Genomic DNA, 19615 nt, shown 5'->3' with positions numbered 1-19615 from the left:
TCGGTAATTCCGACCGAAAAGTGATTTTGAATTTGAAAAACGAAATTTCGTTGCATTCCGACCGAAATTTCGGTTTTGTTGACCGAAATTTCGGTGATTTTGACCGAAATTTCGGTTTTGTCACCGTAAAATGATGCAAATTAATAGAAAATGATGTGTATATATGGAAAAATTGAAAATTTTGGCAAAATTTTCCCTGATTATGTGTATATTGACAGTTTATAATGCATAACATATATATAACTCCACAAAACAATGATAAATACACCATTTAACACATAACTCATGTCCAAACTCCAAAGTCCACACATACAACGTAATACATCCAAAGTCCATTAGAATTATTACACACAACTCATGTCCAAAGTCCACACATAGAACACAATACATCCAAAGTCCACACATAGAACGCAATACATCCAAAGTCTATTAGAATTATTACAATCCAAAGATACAACAGAGGCAAAGGCATAGTCCAGAATAATCCATGTAGCATATTCTCTGCATTTAAATATTTATGTGAAATAAATTAAATAAGTAGAGATAAGTTCTGTTGATAGGATAAGTACCTGCATTCTTCAGTCCTCAAATCTCTCTCCCGGTGGTCCCTCATACGGCTCTTCTATTGGTGGCAATTACACGTACGTAGGTGGGTGATATTGCAACTGTGGAGCTCCATATGGTAGGTAGCCGTGATAATCCAAATAAGGCAATGCTGCAACTGCCTGCGGAAGTGGCGGGTTCACCACCCCTGGTGGTGGCCACAGAAAGCCCCCTGCAGGGGGAGAAGTACTGTAAGGGTTGTAGTACTGACCACTGGAGGCAGAGTTGGAGCTATCTTCATCATATGCAAGTGGGGTCCTGTCGACCATGTCGACTTGTCGATGTTGTTTGTCATTGTGAAGTAGGTGCTCCATGATCTGTATCTTGTGTTGCATGGGTGAAGTCCTCCTCCCAAGTGAACCTTATAGTAGAAGATATACGATAACCACCACTTTCGTTGCCATCATTGCCATCACCTTCACTGCTACTGGAATCATCATCATCATCATCATCATCATCATCATCATCATCACCAGCACCACCAATGTCCTCACCACCACTAGGCTCAGGTGTGGTATCGTCACTACCTAACTCCTCCTCAGTGCGTGGTTTCTTCCCTTTTCTCATTTTGGGACCAATCTTAGTCTTCCTTTTTCCCAGATGTGTGTCCCCAATTGTTTCTTCGGCCCATGTCTCCACATCTTCATCATGACCATGAGAAGAGCCTATGTCAGTGAACATCTGGCTCGGCAATAGAGTGTCAGTGAAGTCTGAGTCTTCATCAAATGCTGGGTCTCCATTGGACCTTGATTGCTTCATCCAATCTTGAATTGCTGATGACTGCCGGTACAAAGAAAGATCCATGAAACTGCTAACTGGATCATAGTCATATGGATCGACCCCTCTAGTAGCACGTTGCAGCTGGTGAAGTTTTCCGGTCAATGGCCATTCGCCTAGCAATGTCACTAGAGAACTCACCTTGCTTCGTCCTGAATATTTCAAATTCCTGCAATGCAATTGCTGCTGAATTAGTATTCAACATTTTCTCCAGACCATTGCGCATTACTGCCATTACTTTCTGTGATGTGCCCAAACTGTACTGCACGTAAGGGTTAAGAGCACAAGCAGTGGCCATATATGTGCCTGACATCACTGTGGTCATCCTTGCATCTATCACAGCCATGATCTTTTCAAACCGGGGGTAGTCACTGCTGAACTTGCTGGCATATGTCTGCCTCATGTTTTGATACTCCATTGTCACCTCACTCAAATTAGGTGTCTTGTCTGTGTCAGCAAATCTCAGAAACATGTACAGAGGCTCAACATCATTGATCACATACTCCATATTCGCCCACCATTCAAGACTTGTGATGCATTCGTAAATGTACCTTCCAGATTCACTTTTGAAGTGGCGGGACCGTCGGAACTCAGGTGACACTAACCATGTCATGAACTGGTCCTTCTTCTTATACATGCTTTCAAGGAACATGTAGTTGGTCCCAAATCTTGTTACATTCCACTTGACCAACTCTCCACCGATGGCTTCCCTCATCATGCTGTGTAAACTGTTGGAGTTGTAGAGCCAGCTGCAAATTCGTTGCGCGCTTCGAATACAAGCATCATGCTCCGGCCACTTCCCTATGTCCTTGAGCATAAGGTTGATGGTATGGGCAAGGCAAGGCTGCCATGCAATGGTAGGGAACTCGTGACAGAGAATTTTGCAGGCTTTTTTGTAGTTCGAACCATTATCCGTGACAAGCTGAACCACATTGTGAGGCTCCACTTTCATGACCACTGCTCGTATCTCCTGCACAACATTGCCAATGTGATATGCGTATGGTCCTATATTTTATGCCAAGGTGAGAACAATGCATCGATACATGGACTTACCTTCAACAAGTATTGATGGTCCTGTATTTTGTCGGACGCATTGATGGACTTCAAGAAATACATGGTGCCACCGCTATACACCAAGAAATTAATGACCGAGTTACGCATAGGCCCCGTCCACGAATCACACATGATCGTGACTCCACATTCATCCCACTCGATCTTCCACTTCTCTATCTCTTTCTCTATCTCCTTCACATTCTCATCCAAATATTTTCCATCTATCTCCCTCCCTGATGGTATTTTGATTCCAACACCTGCGGTCATAGAAGAGAAAGCATTAAAATCACAATGAAGGATATGTAATGTAACTGAAAATAGATGTTGTTACCTTGTTTCTGGGTCTCTATGATCGCAGCCTTAAAGTATGGGTCATCGACTTTCCGGCCGGGAATACCGACAGCATGGCACGCCTTCAGCCCATGCCCTCCCTAGAAGCTCTTTTGATGTCCTCCCCTTGACAGTCCATGGGCCGGTATCAATCCTTTGCTGCCGTGGACCACTGCTCAACCCTAGATGGTAGTCCCTAACCCTCTCGGGGACTTGTGACTGGCTCCTTCTGAACATCGAAGGCAGCGGTCCACCACTGCCTCCAACACCACCACTGCCTCCTACACCACCACTTCCCTCGATCAGGACGACTACTACATCCCGATCCGCCACCCCTATCATATCGTGGCCCAGCTTGCTGCATAAATTCATACTCTTGGCGGGACTGGTGTAAGGCCGCTTGTAGTTCTGCATCCTCGTCGAGCCCCTGGCCTCCCTCCTTCTCTAGGTCAATGTGCGGCCCCCTTGCAGCTTGGTCCCTCAGTAGCTTTTCTCGGGCCCTTGCTTTAGCTCTAGCCTTGTTCCTGTCCAACTGCTCACTAAAGAAGGCCTTAACTTCGGCTGGAACCGAAGGGCAGTCCTTCACATCTTTCCCCCTATGTGCCAAATGCTCTTTGAACCTTGTTGCTCCTCCCCCACTCTTCTCCTCCCTGCAATACTTGGATTTGAAACCACCCCTGATCTTTTGACCATGCTCCCACACTAGGTCTGGCATTGTCCTACAATTACAGAAAAATAGCAAGGTGTAAGTTCATGAATAACACATGAAGTAGCAACTCATGTTCTTTTTGATGAATACCTACTAACAACCCATGAATATCATATAAACTAACAATTCATTAAAACTACCAATTCATACATATCAACTAACATGAAAAAATTCATACATATCAACTAACTGATTTTTTCTATGCTTTCTATGTCACATGGTCTCTAGAATCTCAAATCAACTAACTTAGATCGACATCAACAAGCATCAACATAAAAAAAACCTTCTCATACCTTAGTTCCCGGAGCCGAGGCGAAATCCGGTCAGTTTCACCGGTTTTCCGCCGGTAATACACCGAAATCCGCCCGGATTACGGCGCCCTTCCGGCAACGCATCCAGGGAACGGGATCCGCCCCATCCCGCCCAGATTTCGCCGCCTTTCCGCCGAGATTTCGGTGTGCGGAGCCGAAAATCGCCGGCGGCGGCGGAGGGGACCAGAGAGGAGACCGTGGAGGGGAAAAAAGATGCTCGGGCGACCCTGAGGGGTGACGACTGACGAGCAGATAAGGTTTACCGTGTTAATGGGTCCACTCATCGTTAACGGGTCTGAACTCATTTAGTGATTTTAACCAACCAAATCAACTTATATTTGAACGATTTCAAGTGCTACTCGCTCAAAAAAGCACCTAGTTTTTTATCATATTTTTTTCATATTTTTTTACAAATTTTTTTGAATTTTTGAATTTCGAAACGAAATTCACCGAAAAATAGCGAAATTTCTCTTCCCGGTAACTAGCGGAAACGAAATTTTTTCCGGAATTTCACCGAAATTTCACCGAAAATGTGAGCCTTGGGACCGACACAGCAGCTACCTCACTCTTCAGCTCGATCTCTGTACGTAGAGTGTGGATTCATTTGCCGTCCTTGACTAGCTCCGGCCTCCAGCTGCTAAGACAAGACGGCGGTCATGGCTGCCAGCATTAAGCTGTGCTTAGCAGTCTCGTGCGCCCTGGTTTTGGCCACGGCGTGCCATGGCCTCCAGGTGGACTACTACGGGAAGACGTGCCCCAGGGCTGAGGCCCTCGTGAGGGCCGAGGTGAAGAAGGCCGTGCGCGCCAACCCCGGCGTCGGCGCCGGCCTCATCCGCATGCTCTTCCACGACTGCTTCGTCGAGGTACATTTCATTCTGATTTCTGCTGGCACATGTATTAGTGACGTGTCAGTGTCACTGATCGATTGACCAAGTCAGCGTGTGCAGTGCAAATTATCTTTGTCATTCATGTTGTCTCTATGAGACACCCAAAAGCGGGTCTAGAATTACAAGTCTTCTTAATATTTTATAACTGTCATGAATCATGATAGACCTTTTTGTTCTATGACCCAGATCTCTCCTCTGAGTGATTCTTCGTATGTTGGTCCGTCGATAATGTTTTGTGACGAAACACCCACTAATTTATATGAAATTAAACCGCAGCAACCTCGCCATACATGTTTTGCTAGGCAACCCATCAATTTGGATGAAATCAACCCGCAATCCACCTCACCATACAGCACATTTTGCAAAAACACCCTCAAATTTGGATAACATCAAACCAATATCCAAATCCAAGTTCAGAACTTTTCCAGTTCCCTCCCTCCTCTACCTCTGCAGCCTCCATCCGCAACATCATCTATGCTTCCCAATCCACGACTGCTTCCCTCTCCAATCAGCAAGTGAGGTGCCCATCCCACCAAAGCTGGAATCCAACGGCGCGAAGCACGGTGGGCCTGGACCGCACCCGGCAGGATGGCCCATGCCGCACCCACAAGCCACAACACGGGGGAGGTAGCCACGACCCGAAGCGTCACGGCAGCCGCGACCGCGACCCGTGAGGGGGAGGCAGCATCAGATCGTTGTACTGGTAGGCACAGTTCTTGTGAGCAAGCGTACCTCACCCAATATTTTCAAATCGTATTATCGAACCTAGTCGTAAAGCACTGATAAGTGACTATAAATATGATTAGTCGTTGATCATGCTGATTAGTCGAGGCTAGTCGAACATAGTCGGTAGTCTAGTCATCCTATCTGAATCCCTTAATACCTGGATGTATGTATATATTAAATAGATGGTCAATTATAAAATACAATAGAGAATAGGTTGGCAAACAATAAAGATTAAGATTCAACCATGGTTGGTTGGTCCAACAACACGTAAATATCTCACTGAATAAGTATCTCCAAGTAAATTGTCAAATGCTAAGCTATAGTACTAGAGTTAGTAAAGGATTACAAACCTGCTGGACTCCTTCTATATCTAATCGGTCCATAAATTGTGATTAGTCTGACAAATCGGAAATCTTACAATCTAGTCGAGCTAATCGAGTCGGTGGGTATAATCAGTACAAAGGAATCTAAGGATGATTAGTCGTGAATTGTGATTCCTCAGACGATATATAACATTGACCTCACCTGAACTGGATACCCGTGCTGGCGGAGCGTGTGAAAGGAATCAGATGCTCGTAGCCTAAGAGAAGGAGGGGTGAATTCGGCAACTTAAAATCTTAATCTAAGGCTCCAACTAGTTTGCACAATATTTAAACTAAAACATGCTATCTAAAAATGCAACTACGGTTTCTTCTAGCGTGAAACTCTTATCCCAAAAGAGTTATGCAACCTACAGTCAATCCTAGCTTGATACTACTCTAAAAAAAGTAAAGTCATATAAGTTGCAATATGAAATGTGAAAACGTAAAGGGATTAGAGTAAGCAAACTCTCGACATGAAGATTTATCCCGTGGTTCGGTTAGGCACAAAGCCACTCCTACTCCATGTTGTTGAAGCACTCACAAAGAATATTGCTTCCCATAATCAAGTCTCTCTCGGGACTCTTTTTGACTTGCCACAAAGGCTATGCCAAGTCACCACGATCATCTTGTTCCCGCTTTCCACTAAGAAGCTTCTTCATGAAGGATGGGGGTCTCTATGTCTCCCGCACAAAGATGTCGTCGCCGCTCCACACCAAGCCAGAGTATCAAAGACATTACCGGTGAGCCACCAAGACTCCAAGGGGCCAGCACACTGAGTACAAGTGTTGGTTCACTCACTACTAGAAAACAGGCCAAAGGTCCAGGCCAAAGGTACCAGCTGCTGTTGCAGCCGGTACCGTTGGTACCAATGGTACTGGTTTCAACAGCAACTGGTATCTTTGGCCTTGGACCGACCCCGTGGAGGACAATTGGCACCGGGTGGAGGTACAAACCGGTTCCAATGCGGCAGCATAAGAACCGGTTTGTACCACCACCCGGTGCCAAATGCAGACGCCGGTATAGGCACCGGTTGGTGGGACCAACTGGTGCCTATTGTGCTGCAAACGGCACCGGGTCCTGCCACGACCCGGTGCCGGCTGACGCTCGGGCCAGAAGCACTGGTTTGTGCCTTGACCCGGTGCTATTGAATAACATTTAGCACCGGGTCATAGGTACCAACTGGTGCCTTTAGTCCACGCCAATAAATACCCCAACCTCTCCCCCCTCCAAGCTGCCGTGAACTCACTGTTCATGGCAGCTGAGTGAGGGGAGGGGAGGCGAATTTTTGTTTTTTTTTCAAAAAAGATTAGTTATTTTTCTCCATAACTTAGCAATTGGTTTTTAGAAGCAGTTATCATTTAATTTAGTTTATATATGTGACAATTATTTTTAGTTGTAGCATTTTATTGTAGTTATATGCGTTATCCATTTATTTGATATGTGAATACAATCAAATTATTGTATTTATATGTTTTATCAATTTATTTGATAAGTGAATAGTATCTATTTATTATAGTTATATGCATTATCAATTATATATTTGAATTCAAATTTTGTATGGAAATATTATCAATTACATATGAAAGGGTGCTTTATTTAGTTCCTTTCAAAATTCCAATACTTTACAAGATTCCACATTCGAGATGCATGTTGCGCCAATTCGAGACCCACAGCTCAGCTAGGCCAGAAGGCCACATGCGTTGTTTTTTGTACAAAAATATAAAGTTCCATATAGAGAAACAAAGTTTTTACACAGTCATGTAGTCAGAAGGCCATATGAATCGTTATAATTTTGTAGTTCAGTTTTATTAATAGCATATTCAATATTAGTTATAAATTGGTAGTATGAATGAACTATTTGTACACTACAATGATGTATATAAATTTATTGTGGACCCATGACTGTCACGTGTTGATGACGCAATTGATTCCAGTTGCACTTAGAGGTATTCTACCAGCTAATGTTCGAGCAACAATTATAAAGCTATGCGCCTTTCTCAACACAATTTCTCAGAAGTCAATCGATCCATCGAGTTTAAGCAGGCTACAAGAGGATGTTGTCCAAAGTTTAGTCAGTCTTGAAATGATATTTCCTCCATCATTCTTCAATATTATGACGCATCTTCTAGTTCACCTGGTCAAAGAGATTGGTATTCTCGGTCCTGTTTTCCTTCATAATATGTTCCCTTTTGAACGATACTTTGTAGTCCTAAAGAAATACGTTCGTAATCGGGCTCGTCCAGAAGGAAGCATTGCGAAGGGTTACGTCACAGAGGAGGTCATTGAGTTTTGTGTTGACTATGTGGAAGAACTCTGCCCAATTGGGATTCCAGTACCACGTCATGAGGGGCGACTGATTGGAAAGGGTACACTCGGAAGAAAATTAGTAAATACCACAGATCATGCCACGTTGAGCAAAGCACATCTCACAGTTCTGCAACAATCAGTCTTGGTGGCTCCATACATGGAGGAGCACATGCAAATTGTGTGAAGCATATACTCTTTGAAGTCTGAAACATGGATTACAAAACATCATAACGATACATTCGCCACCTGGTTGCAGAAGGAAGTCATGGCCAACGATCAAATTCATGAAAAGCTAGCTTGGCTGGCCAGGGGTCCGGCAAATTCAATCCTGATGTACCAAGGATATGAAATTAATGGTTACACATTTTATACAAGAGCCCAAGATAACAAGAGCACCAATCAAAATAGTGGTGTCCGTATAGATGCCACCGACTCTAGTGGCCAAACGAACTCATATTTTGGTTACATTGAAGAGATCTGGGAACTTGACTATGAGCCGTTGAAGATACCTCTATTTCGTTGTCAATGGGTTAAACTCACAGGAAAATGTGTCGATATCGACGAGTACGGAATGACAACGGTAGACCTCAAAGAGCTTGGCTATCGAGACGAACCATTCGTCCTAGCTAAAGATGTCACTCGAGTTTTCTATGTGCATGACATGTCTAGCAAACCGAGAAAGGACAAGTCCAGGAATAAATCAAGTTTTTTAGGTGCCGGAGATGAGCCAAAGCGCCATATTATTCTGGCAGGAAAAAGAAAAATTGTGGGAGTCGGCGATGTCACAGATGAAGAAGAATACAATAAGGTTGAAGATATGACTCCGTTCGCAGTGGAGGTTGACACAAGTATTCTTTTAGCCGAAGAGGAGGTTCCGTACGCACGTCATGACAATAATGAAGGGACGATTGTAAAGCGAACCATCGAATCATCGTTAATACTCCCTTAGTTGAATGATTATGTCTTGTAATATTTTCTATGAACATTATCAGATTTCTTATACAATGAATTGATTTATTGGGCAATTAAATGATTTATTATGCAATTATTTGATTTATTATGATTTATTATGCAATTAAAATGCTTAGTTATGCACCTAAATGATTTATCATGTAGTAATTAGAATTATTGTGCATTTAAATGATTTATTATGCAATTATAATAATTAGTTATGCACCTAAATGATTTATTATGTAGTAATTAAATTATTGTGCACTAAAAAGATTTATTATTCAATTAACTAATTTATTAGACGATTAAATGATTTATTAGGCTATTAAATGATTTATTAGGCTATTAAATGGTTTATTAGGCTATTAATGTAATTATTTGCTTTGAACATTATCATATTTATTGGGCAATTAACTGATTTACTAGGTATTTATCAGATTTATTATTTAATTAACTAATTTATTAGACTGATTAAATTATTTATTAGGCTATTAATGTAATTATTAGGCAATTAACTTATTTACTAGGCATTATATGATTTATTAGGTACAATAATTTTTTTCGAATATCATGATGCAATATTTGATTTATTGGGCAATTAACAGATTTATTAGGCAACTAATATATTTATTAGAGAAACAGAAAAGGGAAAAGAAAAGAAACAGAAAAACCTTAGGTACCGGTTCGAAATATGAACCGGTACCTAAGGCTGCCTAGTCCCAAAAAAGGGGTCGAGAAGTTTCGAACCGTGCCTGCGGCGAACAAAATTCCTAGAGTTACCATTGCGCTATCGAGTAATTTCAGTTAGATCGTCGCCAACAAGCGGAAAAAGCAAATGTCGTGGAAGCCTTAGGCACCGGTTTTCGTTCCCCACCCGGTGCCAAAGGGGAATTTCAATTCCCGCCCATTGGGCACCTAAGGCACGGGGTGGGAGGTCACCCGGTACCTAAGGCTTTCCTTAGGCACCGGTTGGATACCCAACCAGTACCTAAGGCTGCCTTAGGTACCGGGTGACTTTATCACCCGGTGCCAAAGGCTTCCACCATATAAGCACCGGCCCTCTCCATCTTCCTCCACTCGCTGCCGCCCTCCGCCGCCTCGACCTCCGCCGCCGTCGCGCCGCCGCCCCACGTCGACGCTCCTCGCTCCGCATCTCTGCGCCACCGAGCACCGCTCCCGTGCATCGCCGCCGTCGACGTTCCTCGCTCTGCAGCTCTGCTCCGCCGACACCGAGCACCGCTCCCGTGTGCTGCCGCCACCGAGCACCACCACCGTCGATCCGCCACCCCGCTGTGCCTCTTCGCCGCTCGTTCGTCACCGAAGCTAGGTGAGGTGGTGAGGAAGCCCCATACCCCCTTTCCCTTCTCTCTCTGTCGCTCTATCTCGCCGGCGATTCCTCGCCGAAGCCGCGGCTCCGACCCCTCACCGCCGAGCGGCCACCTCCGGCCACCGCCGCACCTCCTGGACCCCCTATCCACGTTCCCCGTCGCCCCCTCTCCCTCCCCGGCTTAACCTCGCCACGAACCGAGCCCTGGAGCACCATTTTCGGTGTACTCCGGCGGTCCGCCGCCCGCCCGAGCCGCCGGCTCTGCCTAGCGCCAAGCCGCGCCGTCGCCAGAGCCGCTAGCCAAGCCGCCGTCCTCCTGAGCCGTCGCCTGAGCAGAGCCGAGCCGCAGCTGAGCCAGCAGCCGCGTCTCAAGCCGCCCCCACCCTTTTTCAGCCATTAGATCGAGATCCAATGGATCGGATCTGTTAGATCGAGATCCAACGGATCGGATCTGTTAGATCCGAGCCAAACCAGAGCCACCCCTGCGCTTTTGCTAAAGAGACCCTGAGTTTCTTCAAAATTAACCCGCAGTCCTTCCTAGTTCAAAAGAAATTCCAGAGAGGCCCTTTCTAGATTTTTCTTGCAAATAAACCCCTAGAATCTTGTTTTAGCCATATCTTTCACATTCTGACTCCGATTTTAGCGATTCTTGCGCTCACGCGATCCTTGCATCGTGCTCTACATCGTTTTCAACTTTTCCAGTACTATTTTTACTGTTTTTGTACTGTTTCTTATTTGTATTATTTTTTCCTCTTATGTGATCGTGTAGACGATGTGCCGTTCGAGTGTGATCTTTCAAGGTGAGATAATTTTTTTCTAAACCCATTAATGGACTTTCTATTATTAGTCTTATGTATAGTGTACAATGTTTTCATTATATATAGTGTATAATTTAGTTATAGAATTTAGTTATAGAATTTAGTTATTAGAGAGACTTTATTTAATCATGTATTTAAATAGAGAGTGAATAATGCTTGTATTTATGTATTTATCATGTATTTCTGTAACTCATGTATTTATTATGTAACTCATGTATTTCTGTAACTCATGCATGTATTTATGTATTATGAATTCTTCATTCTTAATTATGAAATCAAACATGACGCTCTCTCCTTCTTAACGACTTCTTAACGGCGATCGGTCTCTCGCTAACTCTCGTTGTCTCCTTGTCCCCGACGCTCTCTCGCTGTCTCCTCACCGATGCTCGGTCTCTCGCTCACACACGCGCGCACGCACGCACACGCACACACACACACACACACACACACTCACTCACACACTCACTCACACACACTCACACTGACTCACACACACACTATCTCTCTCTCTCTATCCCACTAACACACAAACACACACACAGACTCACACACACACTCACTAACTCTCTCTCTCTTTCTCTGTCCCACTAACACACAAACACACACACACACACACTCTCTCTCTCCCTCTAACATACATACACACACTCTCTCTCACACACACTCTCTCTCTCTTTCAAACACGCATATTCGTTCAAAGAATTGAATTCTCCTGCTTCATTTAAGGATGGACACATACTCTAACACATTTTTACGGTTTCAGTTAAGGATGGACCCCTTCGGTGATGATGAGGTCGCCAAGCAATACATGTTGGACGCAATAAACGAAGATACGAGGGCCAACACCACCCAGCCAATCGCTGGAGAAGATTCTCGGATAGCTGATTCGTTCCTGAATATGTTTGGAGATGCCGATGAAGAAGATGATGACTGTGTGCCGCCGCCCAATCAACAGCAGCATGTTCCAGTATGAATCTTAAAACTATATGCATGGTGACTTCAGTAGATTAGTTTTGTGATTAACATATCTTTTCTGTAATTTAGTCAACCTCCGCATTGACTTCGTTTAGCCAGTCAAAAGGGAGACGCCGGCCAAACAAGAAAATGGAGGGAAGACAGGTCGTCACAGAAGTGGACGCAGAGGGCTGTCTAAGTGCTCCAGAGGCTACTAGCACAAAATTTGTCAACCAATGTGGGGTTATTGTTCGGGCAAAAATTCCGATCACCACAAGACTATGGAAAATGAGCAAACCCGAAGAATAGCAACACGCCGTGCCTGCACATCAGAAGGAAATGCTATGGGTAGAACTCAAGGATATGTTCACTCTTCCTGAAGGAGTTTACCAAGAACTTGTGAAGAAATGTGCCTTAAAAAAGATGGCCCCTGCCTTTGCAACTTTCAAGAAGAAGTTATACATCAATTACATCAAGAAGGATAAGGAGCCGAACTGGGACGATCTTCCTCAGGTTAAACCATACTGGGAGGAGTTCAAACAATACAAACTATCAGAGGAAACCCAAGAAAAATCCGAACAGGCCAAGGTAAATGCAGCAAATAAGAAGTACAGCCACCACCTTGGGGATGCCGGGTACAAGAAGTCAGTAAAAAAATGGCAGGAGATGGAGCAGGACCTTATGGATAGAGGCATCAGGCCGACGACTTGGGTTTGGCCGGATAGATCCATGTGGTGGTTATTTGCTAATGGCGTGACACTAAACCAGTTGGATGGAAGTTTGGTCGTGCCCGAGCATATGCAAGAAGTGTTCCGCGATCTAGTCGCTGCAATAGATGAGACCCAACAAGGAACATTCCAGCCTCAAAGGGAGAATGATGAGCTGACAAGGGCATTAAAGAATCCGGAACACCCTGGACGAGCCCGCGGCATCGACGTGGTCCCATGGAAAGTTGCTTGGGCAGGAGATTCCTCTTACAAGACTCACCGAAAGAGCAAAGCCAAACAGGAAGAGAAACTTCGTGCTATGTAAGAAGAGATGACCAGGAAGGTTGCGTCCTTGGAATCTCAGATGGACGCCAGGGTCGATAAGGCAGTGCAGCTAGCTCTGAGTCAAAGGGGCACTGCTGGGTCGCACCCGGATGTTGTGATGAGCCCGGTCTCTCAGCGACGCAGTAGCTGTGCATCCACAGCGGCGCCTGACGTACAAGCGGAACAGCTATCTCAGATTGAGCCAACGGCGGTAGATGACCAGAGGTATCCAGTGGACGATGTCACCATGCCGACACTGTGCGAGCTTCATGTTCGAGTAAGAAATATATCCATTCATGTCGCATACGGGTCAGCCCTGCCCCTGAATCCTTCTACTACAATTCATGGAAGGCTGATACCCCCTGGCTACACCTCCATCACAGTCGAGCAGATACTTGGAAACAATGAGGATCTTGAGCTCAACTTTGTTGGAGGGGATGGAGAGAAGACATTGGGAGACGCACTGCACGGGGTCGTTCAATGGCGCAAGACCGACATCAAACTTACTGCAAGCACAACGGCTCCCGTGCAGACCGATCGCCCGTCTCCGCGGTCTCCGTCACCGCCGTCCCCACAACCACCTCCTTCACCACCGTCTCCGCCGGCGCAAAGGGCTACGAGTACTCCAACTCCTCCTGACCCAGAAAAAGGAAAGAAAAAGACAGCATCCCTCCTAGCGGCTGGACCCTCAAAAAAGAAGCAGAAAACGGTCGAAAGAAAATTAACCTACGAGAAAACCACTGAGGAGTTGGAAGAGGAGACTTCTCGATATATGAAAGAACAATTGAAGCCTAAAGTCCCCCCGCTGAGGGAAAAGGTACCTCTAGAACTAGGGAAAAAGCTTCTCGCAAACCTAGACAACACACCAAAATCGAAAAGCTTATCCTCGGAATATGATCGTACTCTGACAAAAGCACACAAGGTGAGAAATCTGAAGAAAAAATGTGGCAAGACCATTCCTTAGCTTGGCTCACAACAAAAAGGACTCGAGCCCCTCCGGGTGTCAGGGTTGCCACTCCTACACCCGACGGACGTACAACTCCAGGCAAACCTATAGGCCGCGATATTTCTTCCTGAAACTGGATTAACGCTAGTGGAGGCAACGGGGCAAGTGGAGGCGGAAATCCCTATCGCTCCCGTTCTTACTCCATTCCATCATGTAAAACCTTTTGTCACTGAGGAAGAGGAGAAAAGTCTAGGCACGCAGATGTTCAATTTGCATAGATGGTACCTGCGAATGTCGAATGACGAAGGGAAAATGTTTGGAGTCAAGTATCGTGACCATGATTTCTTCCGCGGGGAGGACGACTTCTGGGTGTACTTCAAAAATTTATATCACATTTACCATCGACAATCCCTCGACGCCTCTATCATCACCATTTGGGTTTTGTAAGTATCACTTACCTCTACATTAATACTTTTTGTTAACAAGAACATAATTATATGTGTGCATTATAAAATTTCTATTGTATCGTTTAGACAAGAGACCCAAAGAAGCCGAAAACATGTATGGCACCATCAGATCGGCTTCATGTCTCCTTTGCTAGTCAACCAGAAAGTGCTCAACGAAAATTACAAGGAAATGTGCCAAAACATGTACGATTCGTTGACTAGGCAAAATTACAAATCCTATATATTCATACCATACAACTTTGGGTAAGCCTTGGTCGACTCAATCCTCTGTTATATTACTAAATAAATACTAAGTCGTCTAATGCATGTATGTATATATCCTATCTATATCTGCAGTTATCATTGGATTTTACTCATACTTTCCGTAGAGACCGGCAATCTTATAGTCTTTGACTCAATGAGAAATCCAAAGTCCGCAATCCAACATATCCTAGACCCATTGAATAGGTAAGTTCAGTTTGCACAATCAAATCTTTTTTTTGTTAATAACAATTCCTGAATATCAAACTTAACTTTGAACGTAGGGTTTGGAAAAAATTTGTGAAAAATAACAAAGGATGTGGTCAATGGAGGCCCGAACTGAACGTTAACATGGATTATCTGGTATGTTGATTCATATAGATTTGTCTAGTTAAGTATATAATCCCAAATTGTTCTAAATTGAGTAATTTATTTGTTTCTCCTTAAGTGTGCGAGACAACAACAAGGAACTGATTGGTGCGGGTACTACGTATGCGACTACTTGCACATCATGACTCCATGCGGGAAGGCTACTGATGAAGACACGAGAGTACGTCCAAACCGTTCACTAGTACATTTTCATAATTGACTAACGCACATGATGTTAATCCTTTTTTTCCTAAATGATAGATGTCTCAAATGGGGGATGAATGTTACTCTACTGATCGGATCAATGCCGTGTGCGAGCAGCTCGCCGAATTCATTTTGAACGAGATCTTGGATCCTAGAGGCGAGTTCTACCACGACGGTCACATCCATAGAGGACTTCCATCGACCTCCTGAGGGGACCAGTAGTTGGACTGCAAACATGACTTGTATATTTGTAAATATTTTTAAACATTATGCCTTGATGTTTGTAAATTTGTAAATATATTAGTTCATCTAATTAGCTTAATTATATGCTCGCATTTTACTTTTAGTTAGTTTCAAATATTCTCTGAAAACGAACACGAATGACCAATGAACGTATAGTACTGTAGAGCTTGAGTGCGTTTAGCAATTATAAAAGAATAAACAGTAGTAAATATAACAAACAAAACTGGATTTGGAAAAAAAGGGAAAAGATCATTGGTACCGGTTGGAAATACCAACCGGTACCAAAGGGGCTGCCACCTTGCGTCAGCGTGGCAGCCTCTTTGGTACCGGTTGGTCTTTCCAACCGGTGCCAATGGAAGCCTAAGGCACCGGTTGAAAAACCCGGTGTCTTAAGGCGAGGCCATTGGTCTCGGTTTGCGGGAACCGATTGGAAAACCGGTGCCTAAGGCCTTTTCCAACCGGTTCCCATAGCCTGTTTTCCAGTAGTGACTCTAGAACCATAGCACAAGGCAGCAACACCTTGCTCTCTCACTCACTTAAGAGCTAACTTAGCACTAACACTCTCAAAGGTGTGCTAAGGACTAAGGATTTGATCACTAAGCACTTGGGTTGGCTTGGAGGTATTCTTCAATGTGTATGGGGTCTTTCTGAACTCCTACAAGTTGAAAATGGCCAGGGTGAGCTGCTTATATAGGCCACCAACTCGAAGTAGCCATTTGTGTCCGTTGTCCTTTTTCTGCGTAGGGCATCGGAACTTCCAACGGGGGGCGTCGGAACTTCCGGTCAGACTATGCCTTGATGTAGCCGTTGAACCTTCTAACAGCTGAGGTGGTAGCCATCGGAAGATCCGATGCTATAATCAGACGGGGCATGGGAATTCTCGATGCTGAAGATTTGTCTACTCGTGCACTGCAATGCTGACATCATTGCTCCGGTACAATGCTCCGACGGGTCACCGGAACATCCGATGCTGAAGGCACGGCTGCTGTGCCCTTGACATGCTCTCTGTATGATGCTCCAATGCTTGTCTTGGAGACCATCGGAACTTCCGATGGTACTTGATTTTCTTCACTTGACTCAGCAACGCACAGAGAATTTCCCTGGTACTAGTGCTTCGGAACTTCCGATGAGGGGTCATCGGAACTTCCGATGGCCACCGGAACTTCCGGTGCTACTGAATTTCTTCTGTGTCTTCCTAGCACTTGTCCAACTCATCACGGCTGTCATTTAGACACCACAAATATATTCCATGTCTACTTTTTCACTGTGACTAGCTTGCATGTCTCGACAGCGAATTGAACATCTCAACGGTGAATTGGACATCTCGGATATGGTTTGGACTTCATCCAAGTGATCTAAAAATTCCTACAAATATGAACTCGCAAACTTATTAGTCCCACTGATTGCGTTGTCACTCAATTACCAAAATCACTCAAAATGGTCTAAATAGGGTCATATTCGTTACAGCGTGGCAGTACAACCCATGTTGTGCACCCGCGCCGCGAGGGAGGCGGGCGCGTCCAGCAGCATTGCTGCGATTAAGCAGCTGTGTCGCCACGACTCATTGAGCATGTGACATCGCAGCTGTCATTCATCTAGGCTTCAGCTCACACGTGTATACAAATTTTGAATGGAATTGTTCTCCAAAGGTGCATCAGTGCCTTCAGCTACTTCACTAACGTACAACAATCTATGCATCAGTCCCATGCGAGCATCTAGACATGACGTCTCTCTTGTTCCGTGGGCATGCGAACATGGTCATGAACCGGTTTGAGATTAGCCTAAGGAAACAGCACAGTGGTCATGTCCAGAGTCCCGACAGGCGACAGCCCAACAGAGCTGCCTCACTTCTTGTCCTACGCCTCCTACTTACCTATTCTTATAATGCTTGCCATCGGACCTGTCGGTATAATGGCACTACTAGGAAAGATAGAAAAAGCACGACTCTAATACAACGTGGTCCGATAGGAATAGTACCCGTACCATCCCAGCCTGATGCAGCAGTCTGTGTCTTGGCCGCAACCTCAGCATGTAGTGCCAGTCCGAACTCGATACGATTTTGGACCTAGCACAATTAGACCCTTATAGCTGCATAAACTCCTCGTATAATACTGGCCATCCCAACCTTTTAACCCCTAATGATCATCCCTCCCTTTCTCCAGCCAGCCGCCACCCTCCTCTCGCTTCTCTCTCGTGAACCCAAGTCCCGAGCACACCGCACCCTCACCTCCTCGGCCACTAACGGCTTTCAACTCGTCGAATTTCCAGAGTCCCGAGCGATCGCAAAGTATAGGCTCCGCAAATACACCAAGTTGGCCAAAGTTGACATGCTGTGTGAAGGCAACCAGGAGGAGGGTGCCATGGTGGACACTATACCATAGCCCCAATATGACAACTTCATTGTGGTCGGTATAAGCCATTTCAGCGATCAACCATCAGTCGGCAAAAAGTTTTACCGACCCCAAGTAGTGAAAGTAGTGTCAGTATAAGTTTATACCAACCAATACCTTTTTACCGACCGATAGTTTGGTGCCCAGCAAGTTTTACTAACAGACACCTCTGTACTTTACCAACCAACTATGTAAGGATATACAATACTTTCACCGACTGATTGTTCAACGAGATCGTTTTAATTGAACAAAAAATAATTCACCAAGAGTAACCATAATAACCAAACGAACATCCATCACAATATTAGAGTGGTGATACATGAACCATATGTTGGGGGAGCCACCTTCGGCTGACGGGCGAAGGCACGCGAGGTCCCGTCGGGCAAGGGAAGCCACGGACTTGGACCGGAGAAGCGAAGCCCAACCGTGAAGCCTGGTGAAGCCCAACAGCGAAGCCCTGCTGCAAAGCCCACGAGTGGAGCGATGTGGTGAAGCCCTACAGTGAAGCCCACGAGCGAAGCCCTCTGGCGAAGCCTACGATCGAACCCACATCGACCCCAGGGGTGAGCGCGGAGCAGGGCGCGTGCCAAGCCAGACGAAGATTCGACGGCGAAGGCACTCGCGCGAAGATGCGGCTGCGAGGGTCAGACGAAGGAGAGGACGGCGGGAGACGCGAGGGTTCGCGGAAGGCCCACTTGGAAGGCCAGCTATAATCCACTACCATTGTCGCAGTTGTAATGTTACTAAATTGTTCAGGGAATATTCCTAGAATCGGGCAGTTAGGGGGTGTTACGGGGATTCTAAGTCGACGGGTAGGTGAACCGTCGGCTATAAATACAAGTGTAACTGTTGGTTGATGGGACATTGAATACAAGGAGTTATTACGCTTGCTTTGAGTTTTGAGCTGTTGGTCTGCGCGCTGACTGTGTGGAGGCTTCGCCCTCAAGTTCTAGAGCTGTTGTGATACTCCTTTGCTCTGAAGGATATCCTCCACCAATAGTTTTGGCGCCCACCCGCGGTTCGTTCCGAGACACCACATGGCAGCGAAGAAGAATACCAACGCGGGCGCTTCGACGGAGCCTCCCGCTTCGGCGAAGGCCCGTGCTCTAGCGAACGCCATCATTCCAACCAACACGGGAAATAACAATCATGAAGACAACAACGAAGACACTTCAGTCGACGACCTCACCAATGGGGAGTTTGAGGTCGAGCTCCTCGACATGGGCATCGCAACCGAAGACATCCAAGCCATGCGAAGAATCGACGCGTGCCTCGTGGAGTGGTCGCGCCACGCCCGGCAAGCAGCAACCCTAGCCGACCCATAGACCACAACAATGACGACAATAGTGAAGGGAAAGCAAAGGGTTCTCACCACCGAAGAGCTGGAGGAGCAACTTAACAAGCTCAGAGAGGAAGAGCTTCGCTGCAACGCGATGCGGCAGCAAATCCGCGAGTGCATGGCGACACTACAACAAGACCAGGGCCCTCACCCCGAGCTAGTACGCCAGTCCTTCAGGCTTCGCCCACGACCCATCATCATCGACGAAGATGTGTACTCTGATGAAGAAGGCGAGTACATAATGATTCACAGCAGCATCGACAGAACCACG

General features: G+C 45.5%; 2 protein-coding genes across 2 annotated transcripts; one reads left to right on the top strand and one right to left on the bottom strand.

Annotated features, from left to right (window-relative positions):
* Positions 1 to 894: 894 nt before the first annotated feature.
* On the bottom strand, positions 895 to 3177 carry LOC120674690. The gene is made up of 5 exons (XM_039955828.1): positions 2965 to 3177; positions 2765 to 2864; positions 2434 to 2690; positions 1522 to 2350; positions 895 to 1418 (listed from the first exon to the last, which is right to left on the bottom strand). The coding sequence occupies exons 1-5, from the start codon at positions 3175 to 3177 to the stop codon at positions 895 to 897; spliced, it is 1923 nt and encodes a 640-aa protein (XP_039811762.1).
* Positions 3178 to 4439: 1262 nt separating this feature from the next.
* LOC120674689 (peroxidase 1-like) lies at positions 4440 to 19330 on the top strand. Its single transcript, XM_039955827.1, has 3 exons — positions 4440 to 4646; positions 4857 to 4879; positions 18988 to 19330. Exons 1-3 carry the CDS (start codon positions 4440 to 4442, stop codon positions 19328 to 19330), a joined length of 573 nt encoding a protein of 190 aa, XP_039811761.1.
* Positions 19331 to 19615: the final 285 nt, after the last annotated feature.

The sequence above is a fragment of the Panicum virgatum genome, chromosome 5N (genome assembly GCF_016808335.1).
Source record: "Panicum virgatum strain AP13 chromosome 5N, P.virgatum_v5, whole genome shotgun sequence".
NCBI lineage: Eukaryota > Viridiplantae > Streptophyta > Magnoliopsida > Poales > Poaceae > Panicum > Panicum virgatum.
This window is presented reverse-complemented; position numbering and strand designations above follow the sequence as displayed.